This window comes from Penicillium subrubescens, assembly GCF_028828155.1.
Source record: "Penicillium subrubescens strain IBT 31985 chromosome Unknown utg000001l_segment0_segment0, whole genome shotgun sequence".
Classification (NCBI taxonomy): domain Eukaryota; kingdom Fungi; phylum Ascomycota; class Eurotiomycetes; order Eurotiales; family Aspergillaceae; genus Penicillium; species Penicillium subrubescens.
This window is the reverse complement of record NW_026643151.1, coordinates 4,439,174-4,458,603: the sequence shown is the minus strand read 5'-3', so window position 1 is coordinate 4,458,603 and position 19,430 is coordinate 4,439,174. Positions and strand designations below refer to the sequence as shown.

At 45.0% G+C, this 19,430-nt stretch overlaps 5 protein-coding genes across 5 annotated transcripts; 3 read left to right on the top strand and 2 right to left on the bottom strand.

Moving 5' to 3' along the window:
- Positions 1–6,525: 6,525 nt before the first annotated feature.
- Positions 6,526–7,210, bottom strand: N7473_001555 (uncharacterized protein; the record flags this gene model as incomplete). Its single annotated transcript, XM_057147495.1, has 2 exons — positions 6,526–7,068; positions 7,166–7,210. 2 exons carry the CDS (start codon positions 7,208–7,210, stop codon positions 6,526–6,528), a joined length of 588 nt encoding a protein of 195 aa, XP_057015381.1.
- A 1,471-nt stretch (positions 7,211–8,681) lies between these two features.
- On the top strand, positions 8,682–9,423 carry N7473_001554 (uncharacterized protein; the record flags this gene model as incomplete). The annotated part of the gene is made up of 2 exons (XM_057147494.1): positions 8,682–8,951; positions 9,418–9,423. The coding sequence occupies 2 exons, from the start codon at positions 8,682–8,684 to the stop codon at positions 9,421–9,423; spliced, it is 276 nt and encodes a 91-aa protein (XP_057015380.1).
- A 3,119-nt stretch (positions 9,424–12,542) lies between these two features.
- On the top strand, positions 12,543–14,102 carry N7473_001553 (trehalose-6-phosphate synthase; the record flags this gene model as incomplete). Its single annotated transcript, XM_057147493.1, has 4 exons — positions 12,543–12,831; positions 12,886–13,255; positions 13,311–13,684; positions 13,738–14,102. The coding sequence occupies 4 exons, from the start codon at positions 12,543–12,545 to the stop codon at positions 14,100–14,102; spliced, it is 1,398 nt and encodes a 465-aa protein (XP_057015379.1).
- A 910-nt stretch (positions 14,103–15,012) lies between these two features.
- N7473_001552 (uncharacterized protein) lies at positions 15,013–16,222 on the top strand (the record flags this gene model as incomplete). The annotated part of the gene is made up of 5 exons (XM_057147492.1): positions 15,013–15,482; positions 15,539–15,650; positions 15,705–15,795; positions 15,850–15,934; positions 15,988–16,222. The coding sequence occupies 5 exons, from the start codon at positions 15,013–15,015 to the stop codon at positions 16,220–16,222; spliced, it is 993 nt and encodes a 330-aa protein (XP_057015378.1).
- Positions 16,223–18,324: 2,102 nt separating this feature from the next.
- Positions 18,325–18,824, bottom strand: N7473_001551 (uncharacterized protein; the record flags this gene model as incomplete). Its single annotated transcript, XM_057147491.1, has 2 exons — positions 18,325–18,379; positions 18,442–18,824. The coding sequence occupies 2 exons, from the start codon at positions 18,822–18,824 to the stop codon at positions 18,325–18,327; spliced, it is 438 nt and encodes a 145-aa protein (XP_057015377.1).
- Positions 18,825–19,430: the final 606 nt, after the last annotated feature.

Below are 19,430 nucleotides of genomic sequence, written 5' to 3'. Positions count from 1 at the left end.
CCCTGGATTCCACATCAACCTAATCTCTGCAGAAAGAGCTGCAAGCGCTAGAATCTATCTGAATAGCAAAGACTACACGCTAGAGGAGAAGGATAGCACGCCAATATGCCGATTGAATGCGAAATCAGGCATTTATCTGATCAAATAGGACGAAATGTCTACTACCGGACACTCTGCTAATCACGTTTCCCTTCCTTCACCTATCTCTCAGCTATCTCTCACTTCCGATTCACTTGATGATGATATTGCTAGCCAATTCGACAAGATTGCCCTATCTTCACACACGAAGAAGCCGCTGGATAGAACCATCGACCAATAGCACCGACGATTAGGCCATATCAGCCACGACGTTATAGCACGACTACCACAGCACTCATCAAACATCACTGTCAAAGATATATCTTCGCCTATCAGCCATTGCGAAGCATGCAAACTGGCTAATTCACCACGTCAAATCTCTCGATTACCGATGCGATATAATCGACCGTTCGAATCCTTGCACTAGGACCTTATCCACTTCGAGCAATCGCTCACGAAAACGTCCTACCTATCACATTCGGTTGATCCTGTGACTAAATACCAGCTAGCACAAGACCTTCCTTCGAAGACTGATTCAACACAATCGCTTTCTGACCAAATCGACTTCGTACGAAACCAATTCAACCTAAGCGTCCTTACAGTGCATTTAGATGACGAAAAGACACTATCCGACTTCTTCAATCAGCAAGCAACCGCTCGCGGAATCAAGCTAGAGACTACTCCGCCCTATCAGCCTGACCAAAATAGCTACGCTGAACGATATAGTGCACTGATATCAAAGATAGCTAGGCAGATGACGATTGATACAAACCTACCAAGCTATCTTTGGCCTGAGGCAGCTAAGACAGCTGTTTATATTCAAAATCGCATACCACACCGTTCAATCAACTGGCAATCGCCACATAAAGCACTCGCAGCCTATCTAGGCGACAATGCACCACATTAGCTACAAGCCAAACCTGACCTTTCGAATATACGAATTTTCGGATGCAAAGCGTACGTGCGCATCAACAAGCTTCCTAGACTAGCTAAGCTAGCGCCACGCGCGGCTATCGGCTATCTAGTAGGCTATAAAGCACACAATATTTGGCGAATTTGGATACCCTCTAATCGCCGAGTGATTCGTGCACGAGACGTGCAATTCAATGAGGACGAATTCTACGATTCCTCACTGCCCAATCAGAAGATTCGCATCTATAAAGATAGCAATCTATCGCAGCCGATTACCACACTTGACGATAAAGAAACGATAAGAATCCTTGACGATATCGATATACCAATTGCTTCCCTGCAGCATGATCTAGGGGGTGGAAGCCCTAGTACAACGGCTAATTTAGATCCTACTACACCCTCTCAGCCCTCCGAAACCTCACATTCGCCTCATTTTCAGCTCACTTCTGATCCTGACGATCATAACGAAATCCTTAGAGACCAACCGCCTACTCCTCCACTTGATCCAAAAGAAGACGAATTCGACCAATCTGACCAATCAGACCCTTCTGATATTGAAGACGCTGGCCAATCTAACCAGATACAGCCTTTCGTGCTTATTGATAACACCAATTTCGACCCTTCCGGCTATAAGCCGCTTACTATATCGACTAAACGCCCACGTTCTGATTCAGATACTAGCCGAGACCATAATGAAGCTAAGCGCCCTCATATCAACCTCACAGCGTTTATACAGGCTTTCCTGCTAGACCAAAGCATACAAAAGCAGCCAAAAATTCTGATATCCTCCATTCCACCTGCACCATCCGGCTACAATCAGCTAGCTAGCCACCCTTTCGAGAGCCAATTTCGTCAAGCTATACAGATTAAATTCAACAAGCTTATAGATATGCGTGCATTTGAACCGATAAGCGCACATCTAGTCACACACGCACATCAGACGAATTGCAAAGAAATTGACCAATCAGACTACCCCCGCCACCAGTTCATCCCAATGCGATAGGTATTCGCTTATAAATCAGACGAATCAGGCTATCTCACACGCTTCAAAGCTCGCTTATATGTGCGTGGAGACACACAAGTTCCTGACGACCAAGACGCTCGCACTAGCACACTTGCGGCTAGAACGTTTCGCACGCTTATCGCGATTATCACACGATTTGACCTTGAAACCTTTCAGATGGATGCTGTCAACGCCTTCCTAAACAGCTCGCTAAAGGAAGAAGTTTACTGCCGATATCCCCCAGGATTAGGCAGGAAATCGATGGTTTTACGCTTGCACAAAGCAGTATATGGCCTACGAATCGCTGGTAAGCGATGGGAAGATGATATTAAAGAGATACTGCTCTCACTTGGATTCAAACCTTGCCCTGATGACCCTGCCCTTTATACCGATAATCGCATGATTATTATGGTATTCGTCGACGATTTCCTTGCTGCCTATCACAAAAGTGAGAGTTCGCACGCTCAGCAAATCAAAAGACTACTCTCAGAACGATTCGAAATGAAGGATTGCGGCGAACTGACACAGTTTATTGGTATTCGAATCGTACGTGATCGATCAAAACGAAAGACCTGGCTAAATCAAGCAGCCTACATTGAAAAGATAGCTGCTAGATTCAACCTGCTAAACAGCCAGAAAGCCCTAAAACTGCCACTTCTAGCCTATAAGCTTGATCCAATTCTGACAGAACCAACCGACCCGAAAATTGTCAAGCTATATCAACAAAAGTGTGGATCTACCCTTTTCCCTGCTGTTTGGACCCGACCAGATACTGCATTCGCCAACCAATTGCTAGCTAAATCGCTTACTCGCTGCAATGAGAAGCATTTAGCAGCTGTCGACCATCTGATATTGTATCTTTATGCAACGAGATACCTTTCGCTCTGCTTTGACAGCGAAATGAGAGCTTCTATCTTCACTGCCGCCTCAGATGCAAGCTTTGCTGACAATCCTGACCGAAAGAGCTCTGAAGGATTCATCTTCTGCTTATTTGGTGGCCCAATTGAATGGAAATCGCGCAAGCAGAAGACTATCACCACATCGACCACAGAAGCCGAATTGTTAGCTATTAGCCACGCAGCTAAGCAGCTCTATTGGATCAAACGCCTCTTTTCCTTCATCCAATTCGAAACTGACCAATTGGATGTGATCGAATGCGATAATCAGCAGACAGTTAATTTGCTTACGCGCGAGAAATCAACATTTCAGACCAAACTTCGTCATGTTGATATCCACCAGCTTTGGATTCGCCAGGAAGTCCAAGCTAGACGATTGCGAATTGAATGGGTCAAATCGGCCGAAATGATAGCCGACGGCCTCACGAAGCGTTTATCTGCAGAAAAACATGCTGCCTTTGTTCAACAGCTAGGCATGGAGATCTTACCTGCAGAGAAATCCCCTTCCTTCTGATATCTCTCATTCAGCTCTCACTTTGACCTCACATTGAGAGCTGAGGGGGTGTGTCGACATGAGTGGGTGCATAAGCCCATGCTATCGAACTTGACAGAATGCGACGGAACGTCCACGTGACGATGATCTTCAACGATTGACATCAACAACTTGCACACATGACGAAAGAGCTTCAACACTCTATTTCTTCTGATTTCTATGAGATTCTAGTCTGACGTATTGCCTTGATTTCATGAAGTTATAAATATTGCCTGTTTTCCATAGCTAGTTGAATCAAGTTTAATGATTGTGATGAAGTTGGAGCATTCTTCTATCATAAGTTAACTTCCGATTCTAAGCCGAATCGTACGACGACCTGACCTATACGATTCTTCGCCAATCGTATACTGATTTGACCAACCGTGCACACTCGCTTGCTTGTGCACGCCGAAGGATTTATGCTGACCCCGTAAATCCGACAAATCGAATAGACCCCATTCCACCAACCCCCATAGGATAGGGTGCCCCCGCTGCTACACTACCCTTAGTGACAGGGTGCCCCCTCTAGTAAGGATAAAATACTAAATCCTTCGATTACTCCGGAACTACTAGGCCTACTAGGCTACTAATACTATTAATATAGTGCCCGAAGCGAGGGCTATCTAGCTATAATAATCTTGATTAGTCAGCAGTCAAAAAATTTCTAGGCCTATTCAACCTCATTTTCACCAAGGCCCGGGGGCAGTCACGTGACGGGGATAACCTCACCTAGTAGAAGGGCCCTCAACCTACCTAGGATTTCACCCCCGGATAGAGTCACATAGCTAGATGCTAGATATCGCGAAGTAGGCTGGCTAGCAACTAGCGAATAGAGACCACTACGGCCTGATTCCTAAGGCCACGAATCTAGGCTTAGCAACCCCAGCAATTTGGCGGGCCGAATCGGGTATAGCCTACCCGCCGGCCCTGGCCTTGGCATCCCCCATCAAAAAAATCCCAGCGAAAAGGCCCCCCTTAGGGTAAGACCCTTCCACATAATAATCCTGGAATATTATATGACATTTAGATAGAACTCGCTATCGGATACAAAGATCCAAAAGACCCGATCAAAAAATATCAAGATTTCGGGTACTTAGGGGGGGGGGCGTATTAACACACCCCCCCCCCCCCGGGGGTGGGCCGGAATACCTTTAGGGCCCCCGCTTAGCAGATAGTAGGCTAGCACTCTAGTAAGGTGCCCCTACTATTAGGCTGCCCCCGGTGCGAGGGTGCCCCCGCTTCAAAACTGCTCCCGGTGGCAGGGTGCCCCCGCTGCTAGACTACGCTATATACGAGACTGCCACCGGCCGTAGGTTGGCCCCTTTGCTAGACTGTGCTGGCTACTAGACTGCCCCTGGTGGTAGGGTGCCCCCGCTGCTAGACTGTGCTGGCTACGAAACTGTCCCCGCTGGGAGGATGCCCCCTCTATTAGACTGCCCCCGGTGGCAGGGTGCACCCTTTACTAAACTGCCCCCGGTGGCAGGGTGCCCCCGCTGCTAGACTGTGCTGTCTACTAGACTACCCCCGCTGGGAGGATGCCCCCTCTATTAGACTGCCCCCGGTGGCAGGGTGCACCCTTTACTAAACTGCCCCCGGTGGCAGGGTGCCCCCGCTGCTAGACTGTGCTGGCTACGAAACTGCCCCCGGCCGTAGGTTGGCCCCTTTGCTAGACTGTGCTGACCCAACCGGTGACCGCGCTCTCATCTTGAAAAGGAGACGCTAGTAGGCCAGTGGCCAAAGCAGACACAAGTATCAAGGTAATAGTATTGAAATGCATGTTAGCGTGGGGACGTTGTTTCGTTTTAGCTTCTCGGAGGATTGAGTATTGAATGGAAGTAGTGATTGATCATATAATTGTGGGTAGAGCAATACCTGGGGTAATTTGAGTGCTTTTATACTTCATACCACTGCCTTGATAATGATATACGGGGCGCGGCCGAACAAAATCCTGTTCAATTTCTATCTGACCCCCGGCACAATCTGGACCCCGACGCCAACTGACCAATGCGCTTTATTCATTTCACGACATTTCGAAGCAGAAAACAAAAGTCTCAAACGGATACTGGCGAGATGCTATTTTTGTTACTTGGCCCCAAGTAGGAACTAGATCCTAGCACGAAAGAAGCTGTGGGCAGAATCCACGACCCTTGTTGATTGATCAACATTTCAATGTAAATGCGGCGGGTGGTAGGTTATTCTTAGACCCTTGATAGAACTATGATGTCACGGGACATAGTTACAATATTTATGCACCTATTGACGTTTAATCCCAATGCTGAGGTCGGGGCCGCCCCTCTGGGTGCTTTAACGAGATGTTCCAGTTGTTGGCAAATAGGATTGCACCCGTTCAAGTTTTATCCTAATGTAAAGGTTGGGGTTGCCCCCGGGGCCGCCCCTCTATGTGCTGCAACGGGAGAACCACTTTTTGGCGAGTGGAATTACCTAGGAGGCTAACTCCTCGCAGATCGAAATCCTGCCATGAGCCCTGGCGGCGCCACCAACACCACGGAATATCTAGATTTACATTACCAGGGCGATCATTTCCAAGTTTAGCAGAGATATAATCATAGCTGATCGCCCCGGTCGAAGAAACTACCTAGCATCAAAATGCAGTAGTGAGTCAAATCGAAAGTGTAATCTTACTTTCAACTTTGTACAGCCTAGTGATTACTTGCCTACAAGGGATTGCTGATTGCTTTCGTTGCGTTCGTAAAGACCAGGTACAAATTAATCACAATAAGTGCTCGGATAGTGTATTGAACTGACTAGTCATGTGTCAATCTTATAAGTTGGTACGTAGAACAAAATTCATAGCCCTGTTATTGAGCACGTATAGGGAAGAAGTTTCCCAATATATGATTTGAGACGGTATGAATGTATAAAAAATATTGAGCGGCCAAAAAATTCGACTTACGCTACCCAATTCCTTACTAGATTACAGCGAGTGTTTACTTCGCTTACGTTTCTTTCATTCAGCAGAAATCACCATGATGGAATCCATATAGCTACTTTCTTCATATACAATCACCTAGAATGGCCACCATCAAACTTCAAGTGGAAAAAGACAGATTCGCTATTCTTTGTAGTACAAAAATGTACAAGCATTATAGTTCGTCCTCCTGCTCACTATCCATACCAGCCACATACTTGTTTGCTTTGAACACATCAAACACACCTGTCTTGTTCGTAAATTTCTCCGGATGCCCGAAATAGGTCGGATAGGCAGTCTCGATTGGGGCGAAAAAAAGATCGGTATGGAGGTCATCCGATCCAACAGGCTCAATTCTAAAATCATACCAGGTGTCGCTCTTCGGTGGCAGGGGTCCCCATCCCTTAAATTCCAACTGGGCATTTTCACTTGTTGAACAGTAGTAGCTCAGGAGCAGAGTCCCGTCTCGAGCGCTTCGTTCATCTGCGATTGCTATGATATTCTTCGAAATGAAATTAACGTCATTCCAATTCGATTTTGCCCAACTCTGGCATTCCTCTTTAGAGGCACCGATGAATTCCGACCCGAAAGGCTCGCCATCTCGCAACTGAGATTTAAACCCCGTGCTTCTATCTGGGCAGACTTTCGATTCAACAAGATAGTAGATAGGGGGGCAGCTATCCTCTGGACTGATTTCACGCATAGCCCGAGGGATAAACTGATTATGAAAAATCAGTATTGTTTTGCGAATAACGTGAAGCATTAACTTTGTTAAATGCCCAACAATACCCCTAATAGATGAACAATTGACTTACAGGCTTTGCCTCCTCAGCAATACAGAACAGCAATGTGGATGTCATAGTAAGTAATCTGATGTGTGTCTCTAGGTGTACTTCTCAGATTGTTGTGGAAAGACGAAATCTCTGGTGATAAGAGCCTGGGTTTAGTTAAGGTCAACCGCAATGACGTCATCTCGTCCAATACCCCAACTTACGCGTCAACATCCTGTACCTAGCGCCAGCCACCACCAACACAAGTCTGAATAGCCCAAATCCGCCCCATAAAACAAACCAGGCTCATCTCTATGCCCAGGGACTCATCCTCTGGGAATTTCAAATCCCTCGCGATTTCTCAACGCTCGATACCGGGGGTCAATGCCTCGTTAACATACCAGGGTCTTTCTAGCCCCAAAGGATTTTCTGGATATCTCCATTCCGCCCGCCCCCCTCCACCAGGAGCCATCTCATTGGGTCAAAGCTCGAAGTGGCCCCAGAACCTGCGGCAGCCCTAGTAAACTCATATTTGCTGGTAGCCCAAGCTCACTATGTATGCTAAGTTTCAAGGGTTATCAAAATAAAACCTTCTGTGATTGTGCAATATAGCCCCCAAGAAACAGAAATAGACCATGATATTCGATTTTTATTTCGGGTAGAAGTTGTCTAAGCCCGAGCATAGACAGGGAGGTACTATTTAAATGATAGTTAAGAAGACTCGAAGATGAAAAGAAATAACAAAGCATTATCAAATTCATATCGACAATTGTATACTGAAGACATTCGAAAAGCAATCCTAAAGTCATCATACAGCTAAACGGTCTCTTTTATAGACTTGGCTTTTTTCTGCTGTCGTTATTCTTTTCTGTCGCTTTTACGGCACCCCTCAAGCAACCAATACAAGGAGAGCTGGTTACACGCGCTGGTAACAGCGATAGCTCAGCGAAAAGTAACGCAAAGGAAATAACCTTAGACGTTGCTAGGTGGAAAGATACCGCTAAGGAGGATTGCTATGCTATGCTCTGTCTGGAAGGCCAAGAGAGAACATAGTCAGTGTATATCTGATTCTGTAATCAAGGGTTCTACTTTTCTGACTAAGAGACCGATAGGCGAAAAATAGATACACCGGATCTGAGAAAGACCCATTACACGAATTCGGGTGCAGCCTCTGGACCTTTCAAGAAGCAAAATCTTACCAAGTTTAGTACGGCGCAGATAGATTCCGCACCCGGAGCCTTCAGGGAAACTAACAGCGCAGAGGAGTTTCCCATAGAGAGCATAGCCCAAGGGGGGAGTGGTGCAACATTATTCCCAACTACCACACGTCAGCAGCGTGGTAGGTCGTGACTATATCTCGTTTAAATGGCCCATAGGATCTAACACATAAATAGTTCAGGGCGCCAGATTCAAGAACGCTTTAAGAGAAGCTGGTGTTGCTGATAGACAGTGGTTCAGATTTACTTTCACGGGAGATATAGGGAAGTTCTGCAAGGCACTGCAACAAGACCCTCCTGACACGAGTGTATACAGAGACCCTACAGATAACCTGTTTGGCAAAATGGATGTCGATATTTCCAAGTACGCCTGGGTTGCGGTAAAAGACAATGGGCAACGGTCGTTCCACCACCCTAAGAGTTCAAAACGGTCCACATTGATGGAGATGCGTTTATTCGAAGCAGAAGAAAACAGCCGTCTCCAGACGAATCCTAAGGAAGCTAATGGCATCGAGGTTGAAGACAGCGAGGCTGTTGCCCTTGATGCTCGTCCTTCCAGCATCAAGGGTGAAGACTCTATTCCACTTGAAGAGCGGGATGCGAACTTTGGCGAGGTTGATGACATGAAGTTTACGGAAGAAGACTTGGACATCAACAAGCCTTGAAGCGACCGAGCAGCGCACATAAGTATCTGTCAACACAGCATGTGTATAAGCGATGCGCATGCGCTAATCGAGCGAGCCATAGGGATCAATATCCTATAGCCCGCTACACAATACGATGAAAAGATAACAACTATCACATCAGATGGAAAAAGCTACGAGTTCCGTAACACTCTCGCATGCCCCATTTTATTTCGGATTTTTATTAGTCTTTTCCTGTGACATTCTGCCATGTACCCAACGTTATAAATACTGCCTATCCAACGGGGGTAAATCGGACCAGGTCGACGCCATTTGTTTTGTTAAGCCTCACTTTTCCGGTTTTAGTTTATTCATTTTAGCTTTTTATACGGCGTATTCCATTCCTTTTAACCTTCCTAGTAAGTTACTGACCCTAATGAGGCTCATTACAGTTTAGGGTTAATTTTTTAATATGGGTTAGGGTTTCCGGGAGGGGGGAGATTACAGTTAGTTGCAGGGTGCCATTACAGTTAGGCTCCTGTTGTTTTAGAAACTTCAAAGTTTCGCCGATTGTACGTAAACACTTATTCCAACGTATATAAGCCATCCGATGTTTTAGTAAGGTAGTTGCAGGGGTTAGAAGTCAGTGAATTCGGAATTCGAGCGCAAGTGGCGGGAGTTGTTACACACACAGCAGCTTTTACTAGCCGCACAGCAATTATGTAATATCCCGCATCACATAATCAATTTCGCCAAGAATCCTTACCATACATTACCGCAGCAACTGCATTACTTACCACTATAGCAACTACATTCTATCAACTACTACTATAAGAGCTTCTATTTCTTCACTTATTCTTCACTGATTCTTCATCTCATATTATTTACACAGCCTATTATACCCTGCAGGAACGGATCGTATGGCCAATTTCTCCACAATTTGAGCACTTTGACGGCCCTTTCTTTTTGATAACCCTTTCGTCTGTTTTGTTGATTTGATATGATGTATCTTGGGTTGATTTCCTTAGCGGCGGCAGTGGTAATAGAGGATTAAGTATTGGCAGATACTCCGATAGCTCATTACCAAGGCCAAGCCTCCAAAATTGATGGATATCGCTTAGTGGAATTGGCTGCTGTGTTGATAATAAGCTAGCAATTCGGTGGGCACATGGAAGGCCCATTGTCCTAGAGAATATATTAGTACAATTAGATAAAGGGGCTTCAGGAGTAGCTCTCTTAGCTATAGAAGCTTGCTTATAGATCTGGCGAAGCGAGTATTGTGATGTTCTCTTTATAATATTCGAATAGAGAAAGTGTAAGCAAAAGTTTAGCGTTTTAATCCGATTTTCTGCAAGATCAGACGAAAGGGTATAGTGCTAAGCTTCTAATGCGATATTAATTCGTTCAAAAACAAAGAGGATATCACCTGTTGATAACCCTATATGCTTTTTCAAAATAGCATAAGAGCCTTCTACTCGTGAGGTTGCCCAATTACCAAGATGAAGATATTGGCCTATCCAAGCCCTAATAAACATTTCTTTATAGGTTAGCCAAGTTTGTTTCACGTATCGAAGAGCAGCAGGAGTAAGACTAAATCTAGTCTCAAACTTAGCTAGTTGATCTTGATATTCAATAGTAGTAGATGAATTAATAAGGCTTTTCCACGATTGTATAAAAGCTTCAAATTCCTCATTCGAGGAGAAATATAGCTTCGTCTTTGCAAGCACATTCTTATTAATATACCAGATGCATAGTAAATGTGGGCTTTTTGGATAGATCGATTTAATTGCACCTAATAAAGCAAGATCTCTATCAGTGCAAAGAACAGGGGGAAAGGGTAAAGGATTAAGCCATAAAAAGAAGGTCTGTAGAGTCCACTTATAGCTTTCTTCCTGCTCATTTTGCATAAAGCAGAAAGCAATACTATAGGATAAATTCGATGGTGTAAGGCCGATAATATATAAAAGCGGCATCTTATATCGATTCGTCTTATAAGTGCAATCTAATAGAAAGACCCTATTATATTGATTAGCATATTTTATTGATTCAGGGTAAGCAAACATAAAGAAAAGGATATAGCCTTCATTATCCTGCTTAAATGCATATCTCCAATTATTATTTTGAAGGGTTTCCCTTAGAAATTCAAGCGGTGTAGAATTACCAAGTTTCTTTCGCCTTGATGCTATTCGAATATTATAGATATCTCTTGGCTTAATCAAGATTTTAGGATCTTTTCGCATTATACTTAGTATATGCTGTGGCTTTGATCCGATATCAGTAAGATCCTGAATAGTTTGGTTTTGATCTTCGGTAAACTGCTGACGTCGTGCTATAGGGTGACCAATCATATTATCATCAGCCTTATGGTTATGAATAGGATTTCTAACCTGGATTTCCCACTGATCGCTTATAAGCTTCTTCGCATAGAGACGAAAAGGGCAGCCGATTCGTTTTGTACTAGTTTTCCGGCGCTTCGCCCCATCTGGAGCATTGACCTAATCGTGATAGTAACCGCCTCTATCACATCCAAGAGTGATATTTCTATCTCTACTTGATGAGACAGTAGTTATCGCATATCCATGAGCAAGAGCATGCTGTTGGATAGAAGCAAGGAGCTTCTCTTTACTCTCAAAGACTTGCTCAGCTGGTGGGTTCATGATTGAATGAAGAATCAGATGAAGAATCAGATGAAGAATCAGATGAAGAATCAGATGAAGAATCAGTGAAGAATAAGTGAAGAAATAGAAGCTCTTATAGTAGTAGTTGATAGAATGTAGTTGCTATAGTGGTAAGTAATGCAGTTGCTGCGGTAATGTATGGTAAGGATTCTTGGCGAAATTGATTATGTGATGCGGGATATTACATAATTGCTGTGCGGCTAGTAAAAGCTGCTGTGTGTGTAACAACTCCCAAGAGACTGGTTCTGCTTAACTAATGGAGCGGTCACTCTAAACAGGATTAGCGTATTCCAGATTTATCTTTTAGTAATCAACTACTAAAGAGGTTCAAGGTCAACTGATTTGGAAAGCTACGCAACAGAACTCAAATGGGCATACATCATCTATGACTATGCTACCGCGCAAATTCGTTAACAAATTTGCCAAATACACAAAGTTGAACTGATACCGTCTTCTGTCTATTTCTGTGTTTCTCTATATTAGCCTCCTAACTTCAAGGCGCTGCGGGCTTCTAGTGGATCCCCTGGTCTAAGAAGTTCCGCAACACTTGATCCTCAAGCCAATGATGTCGGAATTCTGTCATCGGACATACTTTGGCATCAATGTGGGGGCTAATTATAACTGGCTAATCCATTATTTCTCTGATAGCCGTGAAAAGAGATGAAATCTTAGAAACCGAACAATGACGAAGCAAGTTTTAGACAGCAACTCTTCGTTTGGACCTTTGTAGGGCAGTGCGGTCCCATAAGTCGTGCATTCTTCTTGATCATTTAAACACGACGCATGCCAAGCCCCAGAAATATTATAATTGAAAAGTGTTTTAAGACTAGCTGCCCCTTTGTGGTCTATTGTTTAATACTACATCACTAGACCAGAAGACAAAAGAATCAACTTTGTGATTGAGATGGGATCCGATCACTCTTCGAGCAAGCCGAGACTCGTCATTGTATCTAACCGACTCCCGCTCTCTGTCGAACAGAAGAATGACATTTTCGAAGTCACCCAATCGAGTGGCGGACTGGTGAGTGCCTTAAGAGGTCTCAAAGCCGCCGATTATGTGTGGCTAGGGTGGCCTGGAGTGGCGGTAAATGAAGGCGACATGGAAATCGTCGACACTGCATTAGCCAAGGAAAATGCCGCAGCTATATACCTCGACGATGGCCTGGCTAAGGATCACTATAATGGATTTTCCAGTAAGTGGGCCTCTATTGCATAGATTGCAGTAATGCTAATTGAATGACACCTAGACGCTATTTTGTGGCCTATTCTACACTATCAATCAGGGGTAGTGATGAACCCAGACGCATGGGAAGCGTATAGGCGAGTGAATGAACTGTTCGCGGACAGAGTCATTCAGGAAGCCAGAGATGGTGATCTAATTTGGGTACATGACTATCACCTGTTTCTCCTTCCACAAATGCTGCGAGACCGCTTGCATGTACAGAAGAAACGCTGTCTGATAGGGTTTTCACTTCACACTCCGTTTCCCGTGGACGATTTCTGGCGAGGACTCCCGGTTCAGGAGGATTTGCTCCGAGGTATCCTTGGTAGCGATGTCATCGGTTTCCACACTGATGAGTACAGAAAAAACTTTGTCACCGCCTGTGATATTCTCCTGTAAGCCGCGAAATCCAGGAAGTACAAAAAGCTGTCACTGACTGTATAATTATAGTGATTCTGTCCAACTGAAAGACGACCAGATTCAGATTAATGACCGCATCGTTAAGACTGGTAAATACGTTGTGGGAATCGACTACGAGAGATTCGCGACTGCAATCAGCGATGACAAAGTAAAGTCCAGGATCAAGGAACTCGAGTCTTTATATAAAGGTAAAACAGTTATTATTGGTGTCGACCGTATGGACTATACGAAAGGATTACCGGAAAAGATGGAGGGATTTCGAGTTTTCCTAGACGAGCATCCGGAGCTAAGTGACAAAGTGATCTTGATTCAAATTGCCGTCCCGAGTCGTGAAGACGTCAAAAAATATCAAGACCTTGAGGGTGAGGTGAGCAAGCGCGTGGGTCAGATCATTGGAAAGCATGGTGAGTTACTCAGGGAAGTTATTTGTAAGCGAATAATTTAACAAGCTCGACAGCCTCTCCTCACTCCACGCCGCTGCTCTATATCCACCGTTCCGTTTCATTTGAAGATCTTACAGCCTTATACTCAATCTCCGACGTATGCCTTCTTACTTCTCGCCGGGATGGCATGAACCTCGTGGCTTCAGAGTTTGTAGCGTGCCAAAAAGTAAGACATGGTGTACTGGTACTCTCTGAATTCACCGGCGCTGCAAGTTTCTTGAACACTGGGAGTATCTTATGTAACCCTTCTAGCGCAGAAGGTGTCTCCGCGGCGCTTTACAGAGCTGTCACTATGGGCCAAGAAGAGAGGCGGAAGAACTACGAAGAGTTACGTGATTTTGTCACCACCCATACAAGGTTAGACATTTTTCTGTGTTGAGATGAGCAGAGAGCTAACGCTTGACAGTGAGAAATGGTCGGAAGCTTTTCTGGATGAGCTTCTACAGCTGCGGTAGTATGAGATTGACCGATGTTTGCACTTGGGCCGAGTGGACTCGGATTTTGGGCCCTTAACGCAGCAGGCGGTATCAGTTAATGTTATTATAGGCTTATGTAGCTCAATTATTATCTAAAACTGCACGGAATGGAATCTGCAGGAAAGACAGTCTATGAATCCTTCACAATCTAACAATGCTTGCTGGGCCGCAATTCTTTCGTAAAATACAACTGGATGAGAAAACTGTATATCCATTGGTCAACAGGTGTTGGGGTAAGTATAGTAGCCTCTTAAGCGGGCCCAGCCTCACGGGCTAATTGACGTTCAATATTTTACGTCGGGGCTCAACTCAGTTGGACCTTCTACAAATTATAAAGACCAGGAATATTAGCCATTAACCCGATCGGGCAACCGGCCTGTATAGTGGCAACAGCTAATCGATAATTAAGCTCTCGTCATCTTTACAGGCGCGACAACATATGGTAATGTGCAGGGCATATGTTTAATCTTGGCAGCTGTTGAATGCGAAGCGATGTCATTTCCCAACGATACGAGCGGACTATGCTTGGCTTGCAGGCAGGAGTTTTGAACTGCAAAACACAAGACCTGATGTCATCCACTGTCATCACCCGAATTCGAGCAGAACCATGCCAAGGCAAGAGACCTGGGCCAAAGTTGACCAGACAAGCGAACTCTCAAAAAGAGCAGCCTAGAACAAGCCCAAAACAGGATTTTAGATGACGTATAGCGTCCACTGATGAGCTAAATAATCTGCCTGAGCCGGTGCTGTTGCACTGTCTTTTGGTCATTAGTTTCTAATTCTGTTCTACTTTCTTGATACTGAGGTTCACCTATGTCTCGCAATATCTGTATTACTGCAGTAGACGGCCACACCGGTTTCGCTATTACCGAGCTCCTACTGAAAAACAATGACTTCAAGAAAGAAATTGGCTCAATCATAGGCTTAGCACTGCACCCTCATTCTGAGTTTGCCAAAGAGCTCGCTGGGCTCGGGGCTAAGATCGTTCCACACAAGCCCGGACGAGTGAAAGACATGACCAAAACCCTGCAAGACTCTGATGCAGACACCTTATGCCTTATCCCTCCGGCACACGAAAACAAACTTGACTTGACGACGGAGCTGATCGAGGCTGCGAAGAAGGCAAATGTACCAAATGTTTGCTTTATCAGCTCCGCGGGCTGTGACCTTGCTGAACGGAATCGTCAGCCCAGACTGAGAGAGTTTATTGACCTAGAGACTCTCGTTCTATCTTGCAAGGGAGATTCGATGACGACTACAGGCCATTCGCCAGTTGTCATTCGGTAAGAGTACCCCTACTTCATCAGTACGGACTCCTGGAATTGACTCGATCGCATAGAGCTGGATTCTATGCCGAAAATCTTCTTCTGTATTCTCAACAGGCACAGGCCGAGGGGGTCCTTCCACTGCCAGTTGGGAAGGATCATAAGTTTGCACCGATTGCCCTTGGAGTAAGTTAGCTCACATGAGTTAATCTGGATTATATTTGGCCTAATGCTATTTAGGATATCTCTCAAGTTGTCGCTCACGTTTTGACTGGCAAGGGGAAGCACGGCTTCAGTGATAAACACCGCGGTCAACTGATTGTCCTGACAGGTACAGGCCATTTATTTCCCTAAAAATACCGAGCACCATTGCTTACGGAAATAGGGCCAATGCTCGCAACTGGCGATGAGCTCGCTGCGGCCGCGAGTCAGGCGCTAGGGCAAGAGATGAAATTTGAAGACATATCCGAGTGAGTATGCAGCCTAGTAGCGCAGCTTTATCATTACTAAGAATCTTTTGTAGGGCAGAAGCCAAGAGGGTTCTACGCTCTCAATCGACTAGTGATTCCTCCGAGCTGCAGTATTTACTTGAGTATTACTCGCTGGTTCGGGAGGGCAAAACGAATTACATTTCGACAACTGCCTTCCACGACATCACTGGTGCCCATCCTCAAGAACCTAATGAGTTCTTCAAGACTTATGCCCAGGAATTTAAAATAAGAACTGGTAGCAAGCGTCGTAAGGCCAACGGAAAGTAGATGTGGTGACTTTGCGATCCCTTTGTGAGAGACAATCTTCGAGGGATAGACAATTTGGGAGGTAAGGGCACTCCTTCCGTCCACTATGATTACAGGTTACGGGAAATTGATTGGATAGCTTTTTTGAAACTTGTGACTATACTCGGCCAATTCAAAAATAAATGGAGGGAACTTCTGCATCCGTTCCTCTGAGAGCCGGTAAGTAAGATTGTCAACATTTCAATGTATTAGTTAGTCACACAATGTATTAGTTAGTCACATCGCTTTATCACTTGAGAATCAAAATAGCCCATGGCTTTTACACTCCATAATCTCTTCAAGACGAGCACCGACGCTCTGAGGACAACTAAATGTAAAAACAGTCACCAGTATTGATATGTGTACTTTGAAGCAGTTCATAGTTTTCTTTAGATCTGAAGATTAGTGAGCTCTTAGGTTGAGGGTGGTGAAAAGAGAGGATGGTGAACAAAGACTGTTCCGGGAAGTGGGGCTCAATCCCCACACCGTTGAGTCTGTCGGTCATACGACAGTGAAGGGAAGCGCCATCCTCGTTTCTTGAAGGAAGAAATAGAATAGCAGACACAATTTCGTTACGGCAGGTTTCTAACTGAGTGTGACTAGCCCAATTTATAAGCTTCGGTAAAGGTCTTAACCATTAGGGCCAGAACTAACGATATTACAGTGTACTGGTCAATACGGCATCAAGTAATCCTGTAGCTAGTGGCGACTCACGTTGGAAGAGCTCCGGAACTGCTTCAGGAGTATACTAGAAACTGCAGAATCACTCCAGGATCGCTCCGGTTGCTCTAGGAATACTTCTAGACCAATCCAAAATTAGTTATAGAGCCTTTAGGATTAATATACTATATCAGTTAATAATGCTGCGTTAGGCTAATAAATTGAGCATTATCCCTATGTTACGCGGTGCCGACTGGTCACTGTGAGTTAGAAGATCCACGGGTTATACTTGCCTGCTTCCAACTGGGAATTCCAAGAGTATCTCGCAACCGTACCGTTGCTATGCAAAGCCTTACGCCGGGTTCGGGCCCTGTTGAGTATCTTGCAGAATCGTGCCAGAAGTGCGTACCAAGTAAGTCAATCACTGAGTGTTTTGCCACTGAGTGTTTTGCCACTGAGTGTTTTGCCACTGAGTGTTTTACCACTGAGTGTTTTCAAACTTCCGTTCAGAAATTAAACGTTAAAAAAATCTAGTTGGTTCATTTTCTGAGGAGTTATGATTACCCTCGTAGGAGATTCCGGGTCTCGGTATGTACAATAACCGACTAGGTCATTCTGCCCAGTTAACAGCACTCATTTCAACGAACTCTCTCAAAACGACATATACCAATATGAAAAATATGAATTCGGAGGTGGGTACGATCAAAATTTAATCCGCCTCCAGGACACGAAGGTGGTTTAACTTTTTCGCGGTCCCGGGGTTCCTGTTGACTCGAAAGGCTAATAGATACATAGTCGCTACTGAAGGTAGCTTGGAAATTTTCAAATGCCTCCCATTATAGGAGAGTACGCCTGATACGAACGCCGAAGACTTGCAGAGTGACACTCTGGTGGTCACTCCCATTTAGCTCGGACCCACTATTTGGATGGGCAAATCGGAGATACGCAATCGATATATATTTCCAGCCGGGTCGCTAACCAATCCGCGGACGTGTAGTTGACCGGATACACAAATGTTAAATGTTCGTAAGGTGTAAAACGGTGGGACCGGCTTCTTACATATTGCTTGGAGATGAAGCAGGTGATCATTCGACAGGGTGATGGTATGTAAGGAAAGAAGTCGAACTCTGCCGTAACACTGCCTTGTCGTTATCTCGTTTTGTCGGCCGAGTGTTCTATATCCGCTCGTAAATCTCGCCTCGATAACTAAATACCAAAGCTTGAGAGATTGTACATGGGTTGGAAGTTGAACATGGATTGATCCATGCAAAGGCTCCCCCGCCACTAGAGTTGTAGGAAACCTGAATTTCACTATTCTCGAGTCCAAAGGATACGATTCAGTTGCGTTGTCAGGCATCAAACAGCCAGGATGAAAGAAACCAGAGAGCATATACCGGTGTTGACGCCACACAATGTGTTCAACTCTAGTGTCCAGTGACGGTTGGTACTTCAACCTTTTTGAAAAACGGACAATCTTCCCTGTTGAAAGAGTCAAATAAGCATTGAGAATGTAGCGGATTCGAGAACAATGGCAATCCCACGTGCGTGGTAAAGGATGGCCATATTCGTGTTCAAATTGGTCGTTGGGATTCCACGGATGATGTGGTGTTGTTGGCGTTGTGTGTGATGGAAACTTGAATTCAAAAGGAAAGTTCTTCTTTTCCATCGCAGCCCCACGGTAAAGAATGATGTTGAGTTCAAGTATTCCAGTCCTCGACTCGCTGTTATCGCAGTCTGTGAACCAGTCCGCATCGGCGTCGCCGTACAAGTTGATATTAACATCCGTTACAGATTTTGTGCCCCAAGGAGGATCATAATGGACGACTCCAGTAACCTGATCGCCACTGGTGTAGAACTTCTTGTTGGAATTCGAATCGAGATGGACTCCATTTCGCAAGAAAGTCTTCTCGGGAGCGAATTGCATAGTTATACTCGTTAAAAGAACGGCTCGTGGGCACGCGATACTTCGGAGATGATAGGAAGCCGATCAACTTAAGTAAATTTCTGTCCTACATACTCTATAAACAGAAATTCGGATGATGCACCGTTTCTTCACGCATGTGACCTTGATTGTCATAATACGAGCACATGGCGGGCATGGCTATTGGGATTGGCCACCAGGGTTCGTATTCGCCATACTGTGGGGCTAATGTAGTGCCGGCTGAAGCCTGGACGGGGTCTGGTAAAGTTCGATGACCACTCGACCAGCGACAGTAGAATAGCATGTTATTCCAGTCCTAAGAAATCCTATTCGAAAACAACAGTCCTAAGGCGTCTCATCGTTGATTCTGATTCATTACTAAGTCCGTGAATGCGATACCTCGTCCTCTGACATGAGAGCAGAGTTTCATCAATATTGGGGCTATGCATTAGTAGCCATGATCTTGCTGCTTTCTAAATCGAGTATTGCTTCACACAAAACCAGTACCGAGCATTTTCAATCAAAATAGTATTTTCTGATCGGGCAGAGGGCAAAGAAGTGGTAAGGGATGCGCCGAGGTTATAGCCGTGATCTACGGCAGCAAATAGC